Raw genomic sequence first — 15,799 nt, forward strand, 5'->3', positions numbered from 1 at the left:
CCTTCCCCGAGTGGTTTCACATTTTATGGACAAAGGGGAGCAGATCGCACCCGTTTCAACCGGGTCGCGGGATGAAAGGTGACCCAAAAAGAGGTCCATTTACAAATACTGAGGCACCGGGCTTTCTACGTCCTAAAGCGAACCCATCCGGGTCAATATTAGTCAGCACAAAGTATTTGGAGCCAGAGGGCCGGAGCGAACCTCTACGTTACTGACGACATGATGACAAACCATAAAGTTGTGTAGTCCCGCTGCCTCAATCCAACCAGGCGCACACCTTCTGCGTCAAGATATGATGCAAGAGGCTTCTGCCCAATATGACGAGGAGGATGAGATCACGTTGCATCTAGACACATGACAGACAAGCGGCTATTTAGTTGCCTCGCAGCACGAAGTGCAATCATCTACTTTGCGAGGGATTAACGCCAGCTATTCGAATCGCAGGCGTGACTCACTGCCTGACGACGGTTGGGTGAAAAGCGTTGCCGGGGACGACGCGTGGCGATGCACGAAGGAAATCGAAGGGCCGACGCGGGGGCCGGGCGGCTCGGAGCCTCGGTCTGCTTCTCCTCACGTTTTAATCGAGAGTTCGAGAGAGACAGATCCGAGGAAAGTTTTTCCACGTTTACCGGGATAATGGAAGCTGCGCGCCCGGACAGGAAGGGAGCGGACAATAGAAAGAGCTTTTTGTTCAGGAGCCCAGCCCAGGGGTCTCATCCCCTCCGAGCTCTCTGGGAGGGGATGATGTCGCCCCCTCAACGCGCCCACGGAGACAGACGACCACACGGACTCGCAGTCCGTCGCCGCTCTCGTCTCGCTGAAGTGAAAAAAATTCCAGCGTCACACCCCGACATTTACATTCCTCCCGAACGCAAAGACGTGAGCGGCCGGGTGGGAGGGTCCGGCGGGAAGGAGCGAGCAGCTGCGATGGAACGAGCGGTGGAAGATAAGACGGGGAGGGAGGGAACGAGAGAGAGGAGCTAAATAATCCACTCGAGATAACAGGGGTCACTGTACTGGAAAATCACATCAAACTCAATCAGCGTGGAAGTGCGAGCGCACTTTACTACATTCGTCTCGACGCGTCAGTCGAACTTCAAACAGGTGGCGGGTTACGCTGGTGTCGAGCGGGCGGCTGCCGTCCCGCCACATCGTTCCATTCGTTGTAATCCGATCGCATCTTCTCCAGCCAATGTGACAGATGACCTCACACGCGAGTCGTTATTCCGGCAAAACGATGCGTGTGGAAGGGAACCGAGCCTCGGCGTCGCGGAGAGAGGGTTCCGGGATAAATATCGACATGTGGAGGAGCTTTTCGAAGCGCCGCGTCATCGGCGTGGCGAGAGAGAGAGACCGCCGTGGCGCTGGGCCGAGTGGAAAATGCACTCCGGTCCGTCAGGAGGTCGACAACCTCGCTAGTTTAGACACACAAAGAACAACACGTCAGGAGTGTGTTGACCTGTCGGTGCTCCTTCTCTCTCTGTTGATACTCATGCAGCCATTGCTCAGGACGGCCAGTTCAGTCCCACAAGAGTCAACGTTTAGAAACCGGCCCTGAGGTTGAACCGCAGAGGATCAAACTGCTGCGAGAACAAAAGAGATGGGGAATGTTCCCCTGGAAAAAGGTGCTGGCGTCAGAAACCAAAAGTATAAAGAATCCCCGTCATGTGCCAACGCCAAGAAGAAGAAGCTCCCCGATGCCAGCGAAGCGCCCTACATAGTCACACTCCACCACACACACACACACAGGGGGGTTTTCACACGTAAATCTTCCCCTCAAATACGACCCGAAAGCGAACAGCGTGTTCTCATGTCTGTTACATAACAACGCGGTCCTTGTGCAACTTGTTGCAGCTCATCTGCGCTCTCCTCTGGCTCCGAGCCGAGCGTCTGACGGCCTCTTGGAGCCGAGCCGCCGGGTCGACATAGCGATGAGGTGACAGCGCTGTCGGCCCGGCGTGTTCCGCGGGGGGGGGGGGGGGGGGGTTTGATCGGTTAATGCAGCGCGTGAGAGGACGAGCCGATTACGAAAGCCATTTCCTGTGTTTAAAAGATGCCGGACAGTGTTTGGAGACAAGTCGGAGGATGAGTAAATGGGGCAGATATCTCGAGTGGGAGTCGGATACGCGGCGCTGACGGCGGACTCGAGCAGAAGTTTGTTTGTCCTTGAGCTCGTCACGAAAACGGGTTTTGGAAAGAGCGATTTCGGCTCAAAGGGGACGCTGAATTCAAAGGAACGACTTCATGCATTTCCTTAAATCTTTGCTGCATTGACTCGTGGTCACACCCCCCCCCCTTCCCCCCCAACCCCCTTAAACACAGTCTCAGCACGGAGGCTTTGAAGTGCAGCGATCTTCTGACGGAGTAAATACAACCTTTATTATGGTGCAGACAGACGGGCGGATCAGGGCCCGGGTGGGGATGGACGTGCATGTTAAATAGAACAGAGGGAAACAGATTAGCAGGTGGATGTGCCGGCACACAGGTGTAAATAATGGCGTTAAAAGACCCGACGACTTGAGAGAGCTCGGCTCCGTGGAATCCGATACGGAGAGCCTCGGCAGGCCGTGTGAGATCAATGCTAATCCATCAGGAAGCCATCAAAGAGTCTCTGGATGCAGCTCCACCCGGCTCACCTGACAACTGGACAGATTAGTGTGCGTGTGTGTGTGTGTGTGTGTATCACTTCCCCACTTCCATGTGATTGTTTAAGAGCATCGCAGTGGCTCGTTACCCTCCGGCTACGATAGGCCCGAGTCCCAGGATCGATTATCAGCTGTACCGATTGAAGGCAGGAGACACACGGCTGCCCTGCCGACACACACACACACACACACACTCATTTCTCACCACCCGTGCGATGTGTTGTGAGGCAATAGCTGTTGTTAGTGTGTAAATTACAGCCCGGCTACCTGGTCCAGCCCTTCAATCTGAGGCTGCCAGATTAATCCCTGCCTATAATCTGGTATCGCTCCACGTTGGCATGACGTGTTTTCATTCTGTCATGCGGGAGGCTGGAAGGGAACTATTTGTTCCCAACACTGATGTTTTGGGAAGATAATTCCATCAAGAGCGAGGGGGAAGACGGCCTCGAAACAGTCCGTCTCCGTTATTCAATGCAAAAGAAGGAGAATTGAAGAGAATAAATATCACAGGCCTTTTGATTTATTGTGGTTCTAATGGGTCTTTTATCGAAATTCACTGCGCCACAAATGAGGAATCGGAGACTCTTGAAAATTCAAGGTACAAATGAGTATTTAGTGCATCTGTGTGTGGTGTCAATGTGTTCCAAAGACAGCCAATGCGGCAGGAGACGTGAGTGTCTAAAGTAAAGTACTCTTTGGGTCTCTTGAGGTTGCATGAGGCTGTAACATCCTCGTTATGTAACGGATGACAGAGAGTTATGGAGACGCTCAACAGAACATGAACATGTGTTTGGATTTTCCTCTCATCAAATATTGATTAAAGCGGCTGCCCGAAAAAGTCTGCACGGCAAGTTATTAAATATCTTCACGGAAGGAAAATATCTAGAAACTTTGTGTATGTTTTGAAGAAAAATAATCCAGTAAAAGTCGAGTGTTTGCTTTATCTCTTTACCTTTAAGAGGGTACATGGCTCTACAGCTACACACCTCCCCCTGGGTTACAGCCCCCTGCCTCACTTTTCATTGGAGACACACAAACAGGCGTGTTCACACACCTGGTGCACGGCATGAATAAGAAGGAGACACTGCGTGAACACGAGGCGACGGGAACGCAGTAAAAACACGACGGAAAACGAGAAGGCAGGTTAAATGTTGTGATGTCATCAAAACAACCAACAGAATGGTCAAAAACAACAACTCAAGATTTTGGCCATAAAAGGAGAGAAAACTGGGATGAGATCAGAAACAACAGGTGGAGATAAAAAGACAACAGACGGAGGAAGAGTGTGAGGGAGAGAGGGACAGAATTCCAGCGGCAGATAAAGAGAAGGGGACAAGGGGACGAGGGAAGGAGACATAGGGTTTTGATTACAAGCCGATGATGTCATTCATGTGTGTCAGGTAATCAGGCCCGGGATGTGTGTGTGTGTGTGTGTGTGTGTGTGAGTGTGTGTGTGTTAGGCAGCGCTGAGTGTCCGGGGCGAGACCGGGCCTCGTCTGAGGCGGCGGCTCGTCCGATTCCCACCGAACACAAACTCTCGCTCGGCGAGAGGGCATGTGTGTGTGTGTGTGTGTGTGTGTGTGTGTGTGTGTGTGTGTGTGTGTGTGACAACATATCACTGCTGCGGCTCTCACAGAGGTAGGAAATATCTTGCCTCCATCTGGTTTGGTCATTAATGGTTTATCAGATTCATGCTAGATATCAGGTACCAGACAGCCCGCACACACACACACACACACACACGACAGCTGTTCGTCACGTCAACCCAAACCAGGGATATCTCGTATCGAGTGTTCACTGATATAACATGAAAAGGTAGAAGTCTTTGAGGTGGAGGCGGGCCTTCAGATGCTCTGCAGCCCTCTCATTGGTCACAGCGTGTTGCTGGAGGGGCAGTTCACAATCACGTGAATGAGGGTTTCCATCCTACACCGTTATAAGAGTTAATACGTGCATTACTTCTGCAGTAAGGTGCCATTCAACTGATACGTTTCCATTGTGCTGAGCATGTGGGAACCTTTCCACCTCAGCCAAGCATAAAACATGCAGGATGACCGACTTCAGTTACATCATGTCCAATGTTTTTCCTTCACACAAATTAAACAGGAAAAGCACAAATCGAGACACATCACTCCAGAACACCACAGGGCTTCCTTCCTCACGACCGAGAGGTAAACAGGAAGTCAACTGCCGAGTATGGGCAACTCAATCGGCCAATTTAGTGTCGTATGACGTCGTGGTCGAAGCAGATCCAGGTTCTTTGGACAATCCCTGTGCTTGTATTTAAAATAGATTTGTGTCACTTTATCGGACAGTGAGTTGCAACACAGGTCACACACACACACACACACAGGTCACAATGTTCACCGACGTCCTCGTCGCTCGCGGATCCCAAAACCTCGACATTCTTTTCTGCGTCGTCGGCGCTCGTCCCCCTGTCGAGGTTTACACAAAAACAGAACGTCTCGCGTCACTGCAAACATGTTTGTGCGGCCGCGCTCGCGTGTTTGATCCCCGACATCTGTTTCAAGTGCACGGCACTCGGGGGCGGGGCCCCTCGAATTATGTCCGGATCCAGAAATAGAATCTAAATTTGGGATGACCGAATTGTTTGTTTTCCGAGAACAAATAATGAGTTGCGAGGAAATGGGAGAGAGCACGCCGACTCAGAAACACCGGAGTCCAGAGCCGGGGCTCGGTTGTCGGCCTGCGTGACACTGAAATATTGGTTTTTAAATTGCCTGAAATCCATCCAGCTTGACCCAGGCGTGCACCCCGGCTCCCTGATTCCCATGCAAAGTATTAAAGGAAAGCTCTCCCTCGCCGATGGACTTGTGGCACTTTCAAGTTCCTTTCGGAAAGCTGAACCTCGTGGTTCCTCCAGCCTCTGATCCCCCCCCCCCCCCGGCCTCCGACCGCCAACAGCACATGTGACGATTTCCAGAAAGCTCTCCCTCGTGCACAGCGGTCAGCGAACGACAAGTTCGAGACTCGCAGTCTTCTCAAACACCAAATCAAAATGTCGGCGTGTTTGCTCAGGCAGCGGCGGCGAACAGCGATGCTGTCGTTGGCTCCTCTCGTGCCACACGACGGCCATCCAAAACCTTATTTTTTTTCTTTTTTTCACACAGGCTTATATATTGTCGTCCAACAGCGGTCTCCTCCAATTGGTCGAAAGGCGCTGTGATTAATTGCACGTTTTTTGTATTTTTTTTATTATTCTTCGCATGAGTCATAGGGCCACATGTTTTCAGTTTGCCTCTTTTTAGGAATTCGTGAGTCTGGCTGCGGCCGTGACTCACCAGAGCCGCTCCATGTGCCACTAAACACGACGTCTACACTGGCGTTGGTTGTATTTGTCAACATTCGGAGAACAAATACATTCATTTTGCCGAGAGTACACGACAATGGAGGATTTCTGGACACAAGGTCGTCCAGAGGTTTGTGAAGACGGTTTCCTGTCATTATTCTGATGTGTAATTACACGCTTTAAAGCTGGGGATTAACGGCGGCACATTGGGGACTGTCGGATGTGCCGCGTGGCTCTTGGCAGACGTTCAGTCGAGCCACGAATCCACGTCGGACGACGACTCAAAGACGTACGCCGTCGCTTCGTTTGTATTTTTACGACGAAAATCCTGCCGAGTGCGGCATAAAAAACCCCAATCCGGCTAATCTCTTAGTCCCTCGGCTCAGCCGGCGAAAAAAAAAGCTCGTGAAACATTTGGCGGTAGTGACCTCAGCCGTCGTGAAGCCATGACGCATCTCATTCGGCGGGCCGAGAGACAGGAAGAGTCTTGCCCTTGTAATCCGCCCGGCGACAGGAACACACATTGTGTTTTTACAGACCGATACATGTGACTAATTCGCCGTTTTATTGCGCGTCATGCAACCGCACGGCGAACACGAGGTCCTGGAAGTCGCCCGTGTGTCTTCTGTACCTCATTGTTCGATTAAACAATAGAAACACTGACGGCGGAGCGGTAACCTCGATGGGATCTGCTCCCGTCGGACAACAATAGATGACGCAGCACGTCCAGACTTTTTAAAAAGATGGATTGAGTCGATCTGATTCTGAAAGTAAAGACGGAGGCATTGTGAGCCCGAACAATGCGCCACTGATAAAGAGCGCCGTGAGTCGGCTTAGGCTACGATTACACCGCCGCATAAAAAATCCATTATATTTGTTTGCGGAGCCATTAGCGTAAAGCCACTTTTACACCCACAGGTGTGTGGCGGCCCAGCCCTCCACTCGGATAATCCCACCATGCTGGCAGCAAAGTAACAAAGTACTTAAGAATTTAAGTTTAAGGGAACTTTGAATATATTTAGGGGGAACATTTTTCTTTTTTACTCAATTTCTACCTTTTTTTTTCATTTGGATAAAACAAACAAGACACAAGCCGAGTTTCATTTAGTTTTTTTACGCTACGCTAAACGTGAACGCACACCTCACACGTCAAAGACATATCTGCGCGTGACGCGTCTCGTCTTGTTCTGCCGCTTTGGTTTTCAATTACAAATCCTCCTCCAAAGATCCTCTTATTAACTTTGCGAGCCGATTCTTTCTCTTTCTTTTTTTCCTCCCTCCCCTTTCCTCCGGCCGAAACACACGACTTGTGTTGACGAGAGCCAGACGGCAACACTGCGACTGGAACTCCTCGTCTCTCTTCGCCTCTCCGGGCTGTGACGGAGCTGTGCGGATATTTCACACATTACATACGTCAAGAAAAGAAGAAAAAAAGCTTTCCCTCTCTCCGCTGCCACATCCTTTTCGTTAAACACTCACACTGGCAGGTACACGCAGCACGCGAGCAAGCACACCCCCTTCTTGCGAGCCTGTGCAATGCAAAGCTCCATATAAGGGCATGCTGATGATGTAATGGTCCATAGGCCGGGAGCACATCCCTTATTGTTTGGTCTGGCTGCAGGAATGCCCACATTACAGGCACTCAGAGAGTGAGACACACACAGAGAGGAAGAGTTGGGGCTGTCGTACGGGAAGATAATGAGCTCGTGAAGTGAGAGACGGGAGAGCCGGCGGCAGCACAGGTAGGCTTCAACACATCGCTCTCAATTTAGGGGGAAAGAACGGTTCAAAACTTTGAGTAAATAACTTGTTCTCGTGACTGGAGGCGTACAGATGTTCAGGGTCGCATCCCTCCATGCTGCTTTGTTTCACAGAGTTTTAATTCGACTTCTTTTGGCTTCAGAGTTACTATTTCTTGTGTCGTTTGTCTGTGAAGTTTCTAAAAATTTGTATTTTTAAGTCGACGAAAGCCTGGATGTATTTATCTATAATTCTCGGGAGGTTTTAAAGTCTTTTTAATTTAATGTGCTGATTTAAATACAAACGATGGCAGGAATTAAAAAAATGTTTCGATGCAAAGTTCCATCATCGAGTTTAATTTGAAATATCCGTAAAGAAATGCAGAAGCACATTGTGGAACACAAAGATATATCCACTATTTAGACATTAATGAATCTCTGCGTTGTCGGAAAGTGTTGGAATCTTTCAAGTTAACAAAACTTACTTAAGTAAGATATTTAAGATGAATAGTACAATGTTCATGTGGCGAAGTAAAGTAAAAAGGCAGTGTAAGAAATACAGTGTGGTGTCACACATTGTGTGATTATACTATATTTAATATATACAGTATATAGGGCACATTATTATTTAGAACGGCATCAAGGAGGCATTTTGTGATTTTACGGTATCAAGTACTTTTCATGGCTTTTATATCGTCAGACGAGGATGTAAAACATATATAATTCAAAAGGAGATATGAAAACAAAAACCTGATTAAAACCAACAACTCATATGACGTAGATGGCAGCAGTACTAACGACATGAAGAGTCTTCTCATGAACTTCTTTGCAGCTATATGTTTAGAGAAAAGAATAATCTGTGTTGTTAAAATACTGAAATAGGATTTCATGGAGCAACCAGAGGTAGAACTAAAAATAAAAGTAGGAATACCACTAGGTAGACATACAATGTTACAAATAAAGGTCCTCCAGTCAAAGTATTACTTACAACAATGTATTAGTGTCGTATAAGTAAGCCCTGAGTGCTGTACAATTAAAATACTCATTGTGTCCCTTTATGCTCATGCCAATTTTCTACTATATATATATATATATATATATTTCAGTTGAAACTGTTGGGTGGCAGTTGAATTTAGATAATTTATTAGTACGATTTATATATTTTTGTTGATAATCTGCAAAGTAACTAAAGTCAAACATGTTGTTGAGTAATAAGTATTATATTTCCCTATGAGATAGAAAGTGGACATACTCACAAATGGACACCACTGTATGTACTTGCGTAATCTAAGTAATAACTTAAGACACACAGAAAGCGCTTCTGGAAACACACCAACCGCCACCGGGAAGTTCATAAAAATCAGAGTTACATATCTCCTGCATGTTGATTGCACTCTGGGGGCACATCACTTAGCCTTTACATGCAGTCCACACACTGCATCAATCAGCCCCCCCCCCCTTAAAGCTCCGTCACACATCAGGACTTCCACACGTGAGCAGCGGCGGTGGCCCTGTGTGCGCCTGTGCTGCGTACACACGGGTCTGCGCGTACGTGACCTCATCCCTCGCGGCGAGGAGATGACAACATGTGGAACGTGTAACACGGCCGCTGAGCCACAGTTTCCAGCTCCGGGAGCCACGTGAAGAAGAGAGGGAAGCCCTCTGAGAAGCTGCGGCTGCTTGCGACTCCCTGACTGGTTATTTGCTCTTTTTTTCTCATTTGCAACAAAGCCAGAATCAAGCCTTTTTTGTCTCTTCCATGACATATCCACGACCCCCCCAAACCCCTCTGAAACACGTTGCCTGTTGCACAGGCTGCAGAGTGGGTGGTCAGGTGCCGTGTAATGTTGACAAGCCATTAAACTGTTAAGCTTTATGTGCGGCACTTTGCTATTTATTCCCCCAGAATGATGTTCTCTCTTCCATAACGTCGTGAGATAAAAAATAAAAAAACTTGACTGGGAAGGAAATGTGGAGAAAAGCTTGACCGGATGGAGCTGATATATTTATGTATTTTCTGAACCCACGTGGATATCGATGGCGAAAGCTGGTCATTGAGCTATGACTACTCCTTAAAGTGCGGTTGTGGGTGTCCAGCATTATTTAAGTGTCAGCTGCAGGAGTCTACGGTCCTTCCGACTATATAACACGTACAATATATTGAACTGATGTGGCTCTGTAGACTCATTTATGTGTATATATGAGTTAATCCGGAGCAATATTTCCTCAGGCACCACAGAGGGCAGTGGGAAATAGCGTGATACAGTCCCATAAAGGGCTCCAGGTGATTTCACCCGTGTGTTCCCGGGCACATGAGCCGTGTCGTTTCCTCTCACAGGATTTGCCTGTATTAGTGCAAATTGCCCTTTAATGCAGCCCCTCACAGGATTAATACCCAAGTTCAGGATTTAGGAGCATTTAAAACGAGAGTTCCCAGCCCTCGCCGCGGAACTAAGTACATTTCTCCTTCTATTTCGGCGGATGACATCACTAGAAAAACAGCGGGGACTGAGATAAGAGATTGAATAAACAGCGATTAGAGGCCACAGGCCAGTTCGCAGGAAAGATGTCTGCGTGTTTCATTTAGCAACTCAGTGTTTCTACGTCCAGCATTCGCAGAAAATGTCGTTTTTTGTCAACACAGGTTCTAAGACAAGGCGCGACGCTCTTATCCGGAGGCCTTGAAAGTTAAGATGATTAAAATGGTTTGTCAACACCAGCCAGTGTATTCTGTAACAAGGGCAAACTTAAGGTCAACATAGAAATGTTATCGGAGCACCTGGAATACTAACTGACAACGAAATATAAATATATAAACGTAATTTTATTAATGTATGAAAAGGCGGCGATGTAACACAAAATGCCAGATTCTATTGGCTTAAATTCCATGAAACAATACCACAGTGTAAAGTAATGCGTTTGTAATGCATCTGACTATAGCCTGAATTTCCAGTTTACATAAACTCAAGTTAACAACACACTTCATAGCCACAGTGTTGCATTCGCTTCTTGAAACGTGGCCGCAAGAATCTTGTAATTCGCTCCATAATCGGTAACAATGAGGCTCGTGCAGAACGTTTCATCCGGATCACGTCGCAGCACATGGATGCAGTTACACGTCCTCGTTCCCGCTCCCAGCGTTTAGCAGCTACTGCTGAGAAGAGACCCCGCCCTTCTACACTTACATCATGGCCCGCGATCCAAGTGTACATGTGGAACAAGTGATCCTTGAGACTGCGTGTGTGTGTGTGTGTGTGTGTGTGTGTGTGTGTGTGTGTGAACCGAAGTTGCCTTTGACGCAGGGGGAATTCCTTTAAATGCATAGAAGAAACAGGGAGGGTAAGGTGGTGGTTTTGGTAAAGGAGGAGGAGGGTTGGTAGTCGAGAGAAATCCCTTAATTAAAGGATTGTTCCATGGGCCATCTGTGTGGAAATGCCTGGCAGCTGCACACACACAGCAGACATAACACATCTTCCCCCGGGAATGTCGGCCCGGTGATGGATGCATGTGTGAGATGTTCTGACCCGGTCGACGCACTGCAACTGCATTTTAATGGCACATGTGACGTAATAGGAGGACTTTGTAGCCCGTCGGCGTGTATTGCAGATAGAAATATGAGATGCAAGTAGTTGTGGAAGTATGAATATCATATATTCTGATCTTTTACCTCACAGCCTTTGATCTTTTGGAGTCTGTCGAGGTGAATTTCGACATCATCCTTATGAGTTTGACAGTGTTGCTCATCTTACCTGGTGAGATTATTTTCAGAGGTCACGGGCTGCTTGTGGGTCTTTTCACGTTATTTCCCGGAGGACTTCATCGGCCATATGCTCCACCGTCAACCATTATGGAAACTGATCGTTAAACTCCAGGCCTGATATTTACAGCAGGAACTCAGGTTTCCAAACCATAGGAGAATCAGTTGGCAACAAGGGAACAAAAAGAAATGTAACCTCTGGTATTTCAGACTCCCGACCTGAGAGAGTCAATGTAACGCTTTTTATGATGTGTAAAATTTTCCATGACATAAAAACGTTAGTCCGCCTCAGAAATGCGGGGAAAATAACCGTGTTTATGACGTGTCGGTGCTTGGAGGAGTGAGCCAAAGTGGTAATGACAGTGGGGGTGTAGAGTTTCTTGTGCTCCTTTCATATATAACACAAGTGACTATAAAAGTATGACATTTTTAAATTAACAATGATTTAAATATGCAAGCTCCAACTAATAGAAAATGCAACTGCAGAGAGGGAAAGTGACAACTTTGCAAAAGTAAACAAACTCCTATGTACATTGTATATGCACGTTTTGAATTGGATTGCTAAAAAAACCCACGTTTGCCTTGTTTTTGTTTCTTACAGGTTGAAGCTGCTAATCGATCAGGATAAGGCCTACCAGAAAAGAAGGGACGACGAGAACAACCAAAAGGTCACGAGTCTCAAGGAGGAGCTGACCAAACTCAAGTCCTTTGCGTTGATTGTCGTGGATGAACAGCAGCGTCTCACCGAGCAGCTGGATCAACAAACGGCGAAGGTCCAAGAACTGATTGCCGGTGCATCGCAAGCCCAGGAGGAGCTGAGCTCGGCTAATGCCCGTCTGCAGGAGGAGGAGCTCAAGGTCTTTCGCTTGGAGGCGGCGCTGCGTGACCAAGGCGGTCGATACCACCAGGAACAAGAGGCCATGACAGCCAAACTGACCTGCGAGGATGCCCAAAGCAGGCAGCTGCGCCAGAAGCTGTCGACTCTCAGCCGGCAGCTGGACGACCTGGAGGAGACCAACAAGACCCTCCGGCGAGCGGAGGAGGAACTGCTGGAGCTCAGGGACAAAATTAGCCGCGGCGAGTGTGGAAACTCTAGCCTCATGTCTGAGCTGGAAGAGTTGCGGAAAAGGGTACTTGAAATGGAGGGAAAGGACGAAGGGTTGATCCGAATGGAGGACCACTGCAGCGACCTCAACAAGAAACTGGAGAAAGAGGCCAATCAGAGCCGGAGCTTGAAGGCCGAAGTCGACAAACTGAACCACAGAATTATGGACTTGGAGAAATTAGAGGACTCTTTCAGCAAGAGCAAACAAGAGTGCAACTCACTCAAAAGTAATCTGGAGAGGGAGAGGACGGTGTCAAAGGTTCTGACCAGTGAGCTGGAAGTCTTGAAAGTCAGGGTGGGAGAACTGGAGGTGGCTGAAAGCCAACTGGGAAAGACCGAGCTGACACTGAAGGAAGATCTCACCAAGTTAAAGACTCTGACCGTCATGCTGGCGGATGAGAGGAAGGCAATGGCGGAGAAGCTCAAGCAAATGGAGAACAAGGTCCAGAACAGCACCGGCAAACTGCAAGCTGAACAGGACAAAGTTACGTCAGTAACCGAGAAGCTAATTGAGGAGAGCAAGAAAGCACTGAGGTCAAAGGCCGAGCTGGAGGAGAAAATGTGCAGCGCCACAAGGGAAAGGGACGACTTGAAGGCCATGTTGCTCGCCGAAGAGGAAAAGAGCAACGATTCGGAGTCTAAAATCAACATGATGAAGAAAAGGTTGCAATCGCTCGAGAACATAGAAAGAGAATACGCGAGAAGCAAAGCCAAAGAGGAGAACGTCAAAGCGCCGGTTGCAAAACGCTTCCAACTAGAGGAGAACCAAGTCAAGGACTTGACGCAGGAGGTGAAGCGCCTGAGGCACAGATTAAAGGACATGAAGGTGGTGGAGGGAGACCTCCTAAAAACAGAGGAGTTTGAATCACTGGAGAAAAGATTCGCCGATGAACAAGAGAAAGGTAAAGCCTTGATGGAGAAGCTGGAAATATCCAGAAAAGAACTTTCGAAGTACCAACTGGCTGAAAAGAAAGAGTGCAACCAAGAGCACGTTCTCTACAAACGCTTGAAGGACGAGGAGGCGAAGTCGAGCCATTTGACCAGAGAGGTAGCGGCTCTAAAAGAGAAGATCCACGAGTACATGGGGACGGAGGAGTCCATTTGCCGCATGAAGACGGACCACTCGACACTCCAGAGGAAACTGACCCAGCAGGAGGTCAGGAACAAAGAGCTGGCCAGAGAAATGGAGACGCTCACGCGAGAGCTCGAGAGGTACAGGCGCTTTAGCAAAAGTCTTCGCCCCGGCATGAACGGAAGGCGCTTTTCAGACCTTCACGTCTCGACCAAGGAAGTGCAAACCGAGCCCCTCGACGCCGTGTCTCCCGGCTGGAAGACGGCGGCCCCGCTGGAACGCGCCGTGGTGAACGGCAAGCTGTACGACGAGAGCGACCCCGAGGAGAACGCCAATTACAGCAACGAGCTCCAGCTCAGCAAATGCAGCCCCGCGCTGATCACCGACGTGAACAATCTCAACAACTTGAGGAGGGCCCGAGTGCCGTTCCTTAAAAACAAAGACGCCGCCCCCCGTCAGGTGAACGGGAAGCTGCAACCGCGGCAGAACGGCAACCACGTGCAGCCGGGAGACGTCGTGCTGACCCACAGTCCCGGGCAGCCTCTGCACATTAGAGTGACGCCCGACCACGGACACAACACGGCGACCCTGGAGATCACCGGCCCGACCACGGAGAACACCCAGTCGTTCACCAGCACGGCCGTCATACCCACAAGCGGAGGTCCGCCCAAACAGAGAATTACCATCATCCAAAATGCTTCCATCTCCCCGACTGCCATATCCATTTCCCCCAGATCTAAAGGTTCCCCGATCTCTGACGGACTGTGTTCCCCGGATCGGGCCCTGTCGCCGTTCACGATTGCGACGTACTCCAGAGCGATGACTCCAGACTCGTGCGGCTCCGGAACACCAGACAGAGCAATGTCGCCGATACAGATCGTGTCGGTCACGACGGGCGCCCCCGAGCGCTCCCTCTCCGCGGAGCCGCTGGAGCTTCTCGGAGGGCACGCCGTCTTCCGATTGACCCCGGAAAGGCAAAGCAGCTGGCAGGTCCAGAGGTCCAACAGCTCTGGGACAAACGTCTTCACCACGGAGGATAACAAAATCCACATTCGCTTAGGGAGCCCCTTCATTCAGAGCATCAGCACGCCGTCGCAGACACCGAGTCCGGGCCACGCGCCTGGACTCGCGGAGCAAAGGACTCAGCTGCTCGCAAACTGCGGCACTCCCACTGCAAAAGGCAACGGCAAAATCACAAGTAGCATCACGATTACGCCCACCTCCACCCCAATCCAAAGGCCATCACAAATTACAGTAAGTAATGTCTATGATTGACCTGATAATCCCCCAAACCCTCCATCCCAGCCATTGTTGCTGAATCCTTCCCATGAAATCCAATTCAACCATAGACCCTTAAACCCCGATGCATTTACATGTCTGTCTTACTTGATTTATGATTTACTCTTAAACCAGGGTTTGAATGTCTCCTTTTCACTTTGGTTATTTTGCTTGGTTCTGTGTGATTAAGTTCCAACAAGTGTTTGCCTGCATGAGAAAACAATACCATTTAAAGCACTAGAACATTTGATTTATTTTGACTTGACACCAGCTTTTTAACTTATGTGCACTTACTGTATTGTACTCAGTGGCCTATTTGCCACGTAGCCTGCCTATTCACACTGATGTATCAGACCAGTTTTTATACTTCATATTACACATACTGCATTATGATTAAGTTGTTTGATTTTCTGAGCATTAAAGTGTGCGAAAAGAAGTGTTTTATAGTTCGTCATGTCATCCATGCTTGCCAATTTCACTTCTTCACTAAATCCAGCATGTTTTTGAATGTGTAAAATAAAAAAAACAATCTGAGAAAAATGCAAATAGATTGAAATCAGTTGTTTGAGTTGATTTTTGGTGCATGCACAGTAACTTTGAAACACAAGAGTTCTCAATCCATTGTGTTCCTGTTCCACGGTGTCTCGTCGCAAGATTACGACTCACTTTCTCAGATTTGAACATTAATACTGTCGAGACTTTGTTAGACTAATTAAATGATACCCAAGCGGAAGAGTTGTGTGGAAAAACCCTTTGTGCTCAACACTTGAACGGATTACAAGACTGAAAAAAATATAACTTCTGGGATGCTCACATGTGTTTGCTTGCTGGAGTTGAAATCATAAGCTGATGTCATAGTTTCTTCTAACAGAATGAAAACCAGCGTGATGTGA

The 15,799-nt window shown here is 48.4% G+C and overlaps 1 protein-coding gene across 2 annotated transcripts in view; it reads left to right on the top strand.

The window, feature by feature from the left end:
* filip1l (filamin A interacting protein 1-like) overlaps positions 1 to 15,799 on the top strand; it is a 78,834-nt gene that overhangs the window by 58,844 nt on the left and 4,191 nt on the right. For both annotated transcript variants that reach the window (XM_056431573.1, XM_056431572.1), the window contains exon 5: positions 12,053 to 14,882. In XM_056431573.1, the coding sequence (XP_056287548.1) occupies positions 12,053 to 14,882 (2,830 nt within the window). The remainder of the gene's footprint in view (positions 1 to 12,052; positions 14,883 to 15,799) is intronic.

This window comes from Pseudoliparis swirei, chromosome 14, assembly GCF_029220125.1.
Source record: "Pseudoliparis swirei isolate HS2019 ecotype Mariana Trench chromosome 14, NWPU_hadal_v1, whole genome shotgun sequence".
Lineage (NCBI taxonomy): Eukaryota > Metazoa > Chordata > Actinopteri > Perciformes > Liparidae > Pseudoliparis > Pseudoliparis swirei.